The following is an 8,782-nucleotide window of genomic DNA, read 5'->3' as shown; positions in this document are numbered from 1 at the left end:
TACTGATTCTGTTCTTCAAAGACTAAATTTTGACATATATCCATGCTTTATTACTCGATTTGAGTATTGAGATTCTCCCCCTCTTTCCTTTGTATATATGTAAATCGTGCATTACAGTTTATCAAATTCACACTTATTATTTTTCATGTGTGAGAGAGAGAGAGGTGTATAACAAAAGCTATGAGGAGAGGTGTGTTTCACACTGGTATGGGATATACAAATCGGAGGTATCGATTTGTTTGTATTATTTTCTTTTTTAAACAAACAATCACAAATTGGACGGTCCGATTTGTGATTTCAAAAAAAAAATTTAATGTTGAAATCGGACCGTCCGATTTTTATTTTAAAAAATAAAAAATACAAATCGGAGGGTTCGATTTGTAGTTTATTTTTTTCTTTAAACAAATCGGACCCTCCAATTTGTAGTTTATTTTTTTCTTCAAACAAATCGGACCGTTCGATTTGAATAAAACACCATATAAAAAAAATACCTAATTTTCTAATAACAATGTATTACACATATATTTAATCAATATAAAGAAAAAATAGCCTCAAATTCAGATGCTTGCACTTATAATAAATATTCAGGGTTGGTAGTTGGATTTGAGTGGATGCTTTTCTTTTTGGTGATTTGAGTGGATGCTTTATAGAGCTGATTGATCCACACAAAAAATATGTGAGCCCAAATAAAAGTAAGTTGAAGCATTAGAGGCCCATAATCGTATGATAATTCAAAGAGATCCACCCGACAGGAACCCAAAAAAAAAAAAAAAAAGAAAAAGAGCTGAAGAAAATGAAAAACAAAAATGGAGCTTTTTGTGCAGATGTTCTGATAGGGGATCAAATTAGGGTTTACCGAAAAACTCACTGAGTGATAAAACATCTGAGATTGACGGAATCGGATAAAGTTCCCGCCAATCTATTTCTTCCGGTGAGTCAAATCGAACCTTTGGTGTTTTCTTCTTCTCCGTGTTTGTCGTTGCTTTTTCCTGCCCCAATTTTATGTTTTTTTTTTAAAAGTCAATTTTTATCTATTCCTTGTTGTTTTGAATTATTGTTTGAATATGCAAGTGCTGATTTTGATGAGGCAGTGCAATTTTATTTTATTTTATTTTTTTTTTTTAGAATGATGTTTGGTGTTTGACACTTGCATTATTAATTTAAGGCCATGAATGCTATGCTTATGTGTATTATTTGATTGTTTTTTTCTGACAGAGGATACATCATCTAATTGAGTACTTTGACATTTGAATTTGGATTGTGTATCTTTTAATTATTTAATGTGTTTGGTTTAGGAGCTTCCTGTGTGTTTCTATTTCCCAGTTATTTGCTGTTGCTTTTAGAAGATTAAGTGCAAATACCTTTAGATTACAGAACCACATCCCCACCAACATTTAATAAGATCTCTTTGATTTATTGAGGAGGAGCTAACATAAATGTTAATTATTTTGAATTAATTGAGATTATTTTTCTTTTGCAAATGTAAAAAAACCCTTTCCTTTTAGAAGGTTATGTTCTTATGCAATTATGCTTGGGTTGATCAACACTCAACAGCAGGGACGGATGTACTCTTCAGCCCCCAGTGAAATTTTAAAAAGTAGTGAGTAGTGCTTAGTGATATACTTTATTTACCCCACTACCTAATTAATTTTGACCCCACCCCCCAAACCCTTCTCTTTCTTCACCTTTTCCAATTTTCTGCCTCTGCTCCAGCCTCCGCCCTCCAGAGTTACTGCCGCCAGTGCCGCTACTCCGCCGGTGGCACTGGCTCACTGTCGCCGCCGGCACTGCCCCCCATTCAGCGTTTCTCCCGCGTGGCTTCGTCGCTGTTAATTCTCCTTGCATTGCCGCGTCTGAATCTGCCTTCTTCTTCCGCATCACTGACTGTGTGGTTCTGCCGCTGCGTTCCTTCGGTGTCTGGTTCTACCTTCTTCTTCAGCGTTTGTCACTGCCTCACTGGTTATCTGGTACTCTGTTTCTGCCTTCTTCTTCTGCGTTCCTCTTCAGCTCTTCTGGTTCTGCCTTCTTTTTCTGCGATCCGTCCCTGCTCTTCAGTCTTCAGCAGTTCAGCCTTTGTCCTGCAGTCCTGCTGCTGCTGGGCCTAGGCGCCGCTGCCGTGTTCTGCCTCCTGGAGTTCAGCAGTTCAGCCCAGTGAAGCAATAAAGCAATACTGAAACTGAAAGTCTGCCTTCTTGGACTCTTGGTACATTCATGATTCACTGAAAGTCTGAAATACTGAATCACTGATCTGCTTGCTTCATTGCTTATTTGCTTCATTGTTTGATAATTGCATTCATTGGTTTGTTAATTGTGATTGAATTTGTTCTATCTATGTAATTGCTAGTTTGGTTCCATTAATCTGTTTGTTAATTATTTTTGTGTATTGACTTATTTTTAATTAGGAATTTAGGATATTATTAGTTGTTGTTGTTGGAAATTAATTTGAATGACATATGTTTGTCAATTTTGTATTTGTAATTTTATAATGTACTTTTAAATGATTATTTAGTGACATATATAGAAAGAGAAATATTTGATTGTATTGACAATGAAAAGATTATCTTTTCAAAATATGAAACCTAGAAGAATGGAATTTTAAATTATTTGTTATTATTTTATTGTTTTAATTTGTTCGTTAAATAATTTGAGGAATAATCATATTTTATAATACCATAGTACAATTATAAAAATTATTATTATTATATTATATATATTTTGCGCTCACTGGCAAAATTTTCTGGATCCGTCACTGGGCATGCTATGGTCTTTTAGTTGCCACTGGGTTTAAGACTTATGTTACTTTTGTTTTGTAACACAGGGATACCTATATGAAGGTGTTGGCATGAAACACTGTATAGGATTGGAGGAATAATTAATAATCAGAAAAATGACTAGGTTGTCTTTCAGGCCCCGGCCACTTGACATCCACAAGAAGCTCCCCATTGTTAAGTCTGTTAAGGACTTCGAAGATGACGAGGCACCTACTTCTACTCGTAATTCGCAGTTGCTGCGAATTGCTACTGAGGTTGAGCATGAGGTATGGGCGCTTTACCTTGAACAAAAAGAAAGAGAAGGAGGGGGGGGGGGAGGGGGGTTCTTTCTTGATTTATAGTGGTTTGTTACTGTATTACATTTACCTGTTTAATCCATTACTGCGTTTGAATATTTCAATAGCATCAATGAAATTAGTAACAACTATTGTGTAGATAGCTGGAATTTCAAATATTCAACAATTAATCATGGATTACTCTGCTCCCCTTTTAAAAGGAAAATCAATAAAGCAACAAGCTAATATGTGCTTGTTATGGAACAATAGAATAGTGTCATATTAGCAACCTTCTAATATGAATGTACTTAGTTAAAATTTGATGATAATGTTTGGTCAAATTGCAAAGATGGCGAGATCGGGTATATCAGTAACCTCTACTGATTTTCTCTTAGGTACATCCTGTTCCCAGCAGGAGAGTGGCCTCTGAAATCCCTACTCCTCAGTTTGTTGTTGTGGATACATATGAAAGGGACTATTCTTGCACTTTTGCTCAACCAAATTCTTACTTGCGGGCAAGAGGAGGTTTGGCCAGTACCACTAGATAGAATTTTCTGCCAAAGTATTTCAGAATTTGAAAACTCCACTGTTGTACTGAAATTCCTTGTCCTTTTGCAGCTCGGGCTGAGATTGGAGAGTTTGTTGAGTATGACTTGGACAATGAAGATGAGGACTGGCTTTTTGAGTTTAACAAGGAAAAGAAGATTCTGATGCCTGAAATGTAAACTTTTAGACTGTCTTCTGGATTGATTGGTGCCAATTAATTTGTCAATTTTTTTGGTTGGTAGAGGGTTAATCCTTTTAATAGGTTTTATCATTGTATTCTTTCTATTTATTTTGCCTTGTCAGCAGTTTGTCCTGGTTGCTTGAAATCAAGTTGACACTATTGATCATGGCTTGATCGAATCGCTTAACTATCACTCCTGTGACAATATACGTTTCTTGGAACACACATACTTGTGACTAATCTTTTCATAAATCTTGTAATATTAGTATTAGGTGTAAATAATATATGATGTTTCCACTTTTTCTTTAGTGCTCCTTTTTTTTTTTTTTTTTCCGGGTGCAAGTTCTGGTCTTCATTTAATGCCTGGTAAATAGGTTTGAGGTTCTTCTTTTCAAGCTGGAGGTATTGGATCATAAGGCTCGTGAAAGGGCTGGAGTTATAACACCTACTCTTGGTTCACCAATTCCAGTGCTACTACGGCTTGATGGTGCTATTGAGGTCAAATTATATCATGATTCCATTGTTTATTATTATTGTTATTATTACAATCTATGCTAACAACGGTTTTATGTTTCTGTCCCTTTTATTTTACTTTATTTTACATCTTATCTCTCTTCTTCTTAATAGATTTGCCTTTCCTGTAGAAATATCAAACAAACAGAAGTGATCGTACATTTTTATTGTTTAATAATTTAAACATTTTATTGATTTTTCTTGTTCAATTAATGTTTGTTGTTTATAAGGATTTCCTTATTTACGTTACCTTTGATTGGAATGGTTGACATTGCATCTTAATTTTTCTTAAATGTATTTCTTATAATTATAGTATGGAAAAGATATTTCGTTTTTACAATTTAGATTTGTGGCTCATTGAGAATTCTTTTCGTACATTTTAGGCCCTACAAGCTCAGTCAAAATATACAGTTATTGAATCAGTATATGATTACTGGAAAGAGAAGGTATGCTAATATCCATAGACCATCAATAATGAGTGAAATGTCTCCTCTTATATGTCAACTTTATTTTCTGGATGACTTCCAATTTCTCTTCATCGAGGATTCTGGATATTGTACCATCCATGGTGTGGTGTTTATTAACTTTCACATGACTGCATGTGGAGCATTGATGGAAGGAGGGGGTATATCAAGGCAACTTGACTAATATATGGGCTTATGCTTGTTATAGTTTCATTAAGGAGTTGGAGACTGTTATATAGGGTCTCTTTCATTCATTCTTGTTGGTGTTTACTCTAACTATACTATCAACCATACACTGGTTCCTTCCAATTGTTATTCAGAATTACGAAATATTGATGTCTTGTTATCTTTCTTTTCTTATTTGCTGTATTCTTTTGGATGCAGCGAGAAAGGTGGCAAAAGCCAATTTTGCGACGTTTGCAGGTTGGTTTTCAGCACGTTACAATCAATTTATTCTATTGCTGATCTGTTTTAATATAGATGCATTTCGAGCTAAACTTATGATAAATTTGTTGGATTTGTGATTTCTCAATTGTGCTGCTTTATTCAGCAGGCAATCTCTTGGCTAATTTGTTTTAGAATGCATTTTTTTTTCAGCCTTTCTCCCTCCCTATAACTAGCCATGTCATCAACATTTTTATGTGTGAATTTAATATGTGATCCCTTGTTTGAAACATGTAAGCGATTTCCCAATAACAAGATTTCAAGTTCTTTAAATACAATGTCTATTTTTTCTCCCTTGTAAATAGGGGCTTACGCTCCCTTCTCATAAGCTTTTTTCCTGGATGTATTGTCTTCAAAATATTTCTCTGTTCTTGCTCCATTTACTTGTTGGTGTAAAGTTACTAGACAAGCATGTTGTGGAAGTTTGACAAGATTGACTGCATTTCTGTGCAGCCCCCTCCACCTTCTAATGACACCAACCCATATAATGTCTTCCGTCCTAGGGAAAAAGCCCACAGGCTTCACACAAGAAGGGTATGTTGAAAATTTAGCTTTCATTTATACAATTTTGGTTAAATGCTTTTTCGTCAAAGGCATTTTGGAAATTGGCATATATTTTTGGTTGAATTTTGGTGCTTATTCTCTATTCAGATGCAACGAAGAGAAAACAATGTCCAGTCATTTGAGAAGCTTCGCCAGGTTAGCTCCTTTTGCTGGTTTTGGTTCTTAGGTATCTGGAAGTCAGTTAGATGAGCTTGAAGTGTTTTCTCTGTTGAAGGCACTATGTCGCATTTATGTGTTTTTTACCTAACAATTTTTCAACAGTCATACATGTTTATGTTTTATGATTTTGATTCTCATCATAACTTGTGGAAGCTATGGATTAAATTATATGGTTCATATGATCATTTAGCTTCTAAAAATGTTCAGAGTTGTTGCGGTTTACCAGAAGTTGTAGCTGTTCGAAAGTTGTTTTGTTTTTAGCTTTCAGTATATACATGTATTCCTTTGCAGTATATATTACCTGAAAAACTTACGTTAATTCTTTCTTACTAAACAGGTTAGACGGAACCTTGAACAAGCTAAGAGCTTGGTGCAGGCTGTGATCAAGGTATGATGTTCAAGTAGTCTCTGAGAGTTTGCCTATTCTACAATATGTATATCCTTTAGCCATCATACATGTTTTCTTGGTATGTGATCATCACCAGAGGGAGGAGAAAAAGAGAGAAGTAATGGATAATGAAGTTATGCTGCAGAGGATACAAATGAAGTATAAGGTACTTGCATTATTCTTCCCACGTGCTTTCTTACATCTGTCCTTACTAGAAGATGGTGTAGTATGGTGGTTGCCATTCATTGTAGCAAAACTATGCCATTTCCTTTCTCATTCTGTTTATGGGGCAACAATAAATGGAATATGGAGGCTGTATAAAGTTCTAGTTTTAAAACTCTTGCATTTAATCTCAATGTATTGTTGCACCAATTCCTGAAGTAGTTTCAGGCAACTTATGAACTAACGAGTGATTCCCTATCTCAGCATGAAACCGAATTTTTGGAAGACAGCTTAGCACTCTCGAGACTCGCTCCCTACTCTTCTAAGTTTGTTTCAAGTGAGGAGGAGTTCTTTGAGTCAGATATGATGACTAGCCATCCTCATTCAAGGCCTTCAGTAGTACAGATTCATCCTTCATATGATGCCAACCCAGCCATGCTTCCTGCAGCTTTTTCAAAGCAAGAGTTTAGGAGGCAACATGTTCCACAAGGCTGGCCTCAAAAGTTGGTAATATACTGGTTTCTTTGCCCTATTTTCTGCAGTGTCCTCTTCTCCTTCCTTGTTTTGGTATTTATCTTTTGTGTGAGATTATCCATGAAAATTTCACACTTTTTTATGAATTTAATTTGGTGTACATCATTGTATAAAAGTTTCTAAACAAATATTTAATTATGCGCTGCCACATTATAGAAGTAGTATGTGATTGATAATAATAGTGTAAAACTCTTATATTAACAAAGCATTGAAGTTAAGGTGCTTTTCTTTTTTGTGTGGTATATTGGTATCTAGAGTTAGACTGTTGTATTCTTAGGTTTCTGTTTTGTACTTCTCTCCTCTTGTTTTTAGCAATTAGCATAATCCTTTTACCCATTGGGAAAAAAGGGGTGATTTTCTTTAGATTTTGGAAAATTTGATTGAGACTTGAATGCTCTAGATAGCTGAAAAAGTTGAAGTAGTTACTCTGGAAGAATTATAATCCAATTATTTTTAAAAGTTCATTACAATAGAAGTAATTTTTTAAACCCTTTGGATCTGGCCCTCTCTTGGACCTTGCATAACACCAAATGCTTGAGCATTGTGCTATCCCCTGCAATGGAAGTACTTTTTTGCAGTCAAGGAAATTATTTTCTGTGAAAAATAGCTGTTGGTCTGTATTTTCATTACCTTTAAAGCTCAATGAACTGCATGGTTCAATCTTTGTGAGTTATTTCATGGGTATATGCAGGATCCTCTTGAGCCAGTTTTGTTGTTCACAAAACCTTTACTTCCAGACAAGTTGGCTATGGCAGGCATTGTGCCACCATCAGATACTTTAAGAGATAATAATGGTGTACCAACAAGAGCATATAAATTCCATGGAAGAATTGGCAGAGGAGGCCGTATAATATTTGACAGATGGAATCCACTTATGCAGACCCCAATTGACTGTGGAAATTCTTATTATATGCCACCAAAACCAAGACCTTCATTCAACATGTAATTAAAGCTGTGTTTGTCACACTATTGTAGCTAAATTTGATTTAATGTGCTGCCAGATAGGAATTCAGTTGATATTTGATAAAATCATTAGGAGGGTACAGGGTAGCAAGGATAATTGTAGGTGTGAAACATGGTTGGTTTGGTTCAACAAGAATTTTAATTGGGTAGGAAGTTATGCATTCTGTATAATATGTTACAAATGTATTTTTCTCTGTCCTTCCAGAGCTCATGAATATTTCCACTTTCTTGGAAAAAAATGTAATATATTGTCTGTTAATTGATGTGTTCTAGTTTCTAAATATCCCCATGTAATGCCATTGGATGATGCCAAAATGTTTCCCATAAACAATGATTTGGTCAGGATTTAATTATATAAATGAATGATAACCAAAACAAAGGTGCTTGTGCCAAGTCAAAGTTCATCTTATTTGAAAATGAGAATTAGTGTTCCAGCTAAGATATTTGTTTATTTATTTTGTCAATTGACATAAATGGATTTTGAACTCTGGCAAGAATGAAAATACAAAAGAGTAAAATGAAATTATGAACTAGGGTTAAGGATTCTTATAAAACTTGTGTTTTTTTTGTTTTAGTTGTCTAGAAAAATTGAAAATGCTTAATTTTGACCCTAGTTTTAAATGTTGATATCATATCTTGTTTGCCATACATATTAGCATTTAACAAAGACAAATTAATAGTTGGAATTAATAGTTGGAATTTAAAACAAAACACTTTAATTTGGGCTTTTCTGAATAAAAAAATAGGTGAAATACAAACATAGTTTTATTGTTAAAAAGCAGGAACATATCAGAAGCAACAGTACTTATGAACTCAGA

General features: G+C 34.7%; 1 protein-coding gene across 7 annotated transcripts; it reads left to right on the top strand.

The window, feature by feature from the left end:
• The first annotated feature begins 304 nt into the window (after positions 1-304).
• LOC112798247 (uncharacterized) lies at positions 305-8,245 on the top strand. 7 transcript variants are annotated; one of them, XM_025841484.3, is made up of 16 exons: positions 824-931; positions 1,506-1,600; positions 1,714-1,967; positions 2,085-2,203; positions 2,819-3,037; positions 3,442-3,571; positions 3,665-3,767; positions 4,148-4,271; positions 4,670-4,732; positions 5,135-5,173; positions 5,648-5,728; positions 5,846-5,893; positions 6,255-6,305; positions 6,403-6,471; positions 6,732-6,974; positions 7,693-8,245. In XM_025841484.3, exons 5-16 carry the CDS (start codon positions 2,888-2,890, stop codon positions 7,945-7,947), a joined length of 1,356 nt encoding a protein of 451 aa, XP_025697269.1. In that variant the 5' UTR covers positions 824-931; positions 1,506-1,600; positions 1,714-1,967; positions 2,085-2,203; positions 2,819-2,887; the 3' UTR covers positions 7,948-8,245. The 7 variants fall into 7 exon arrangements, with proteins under 7 accessions (XP_025697270.1, XP_025697268.1, XP_025697267.1 ...); XM_025841482.3 differs by having other exon boundaries at positions 814-931; positions 1,555-1,600; positions 1,714-2,203; XM_025841481.3 differs by having other exon boundaries at positions 825-931; positions 1,714-2,203.
• Positions 8,246-8,782: the final 537 nt, after the last annotated feature.

This window comes from Arachis hypogaea, chromosome 14, assembly GCF_003086295.3.
Source record: "Arachis hypogaea cultivar Tifrunner chromosome 14, arahy.Tifrunner.gnm2.J5K5, whole genome shotgun sequence".
Classification (NCBI taxonomy): Eukaryota; Viridiplantae; Streptophyta; class Magnoliopsida; order Fabales; family Fabaceae; genus Arachis; species Arachis hypogaea.
Note: the sequence above shows the minus strand (reverse complement) of the source record. Positions and strands in the feature narration are given on the sequence as shown.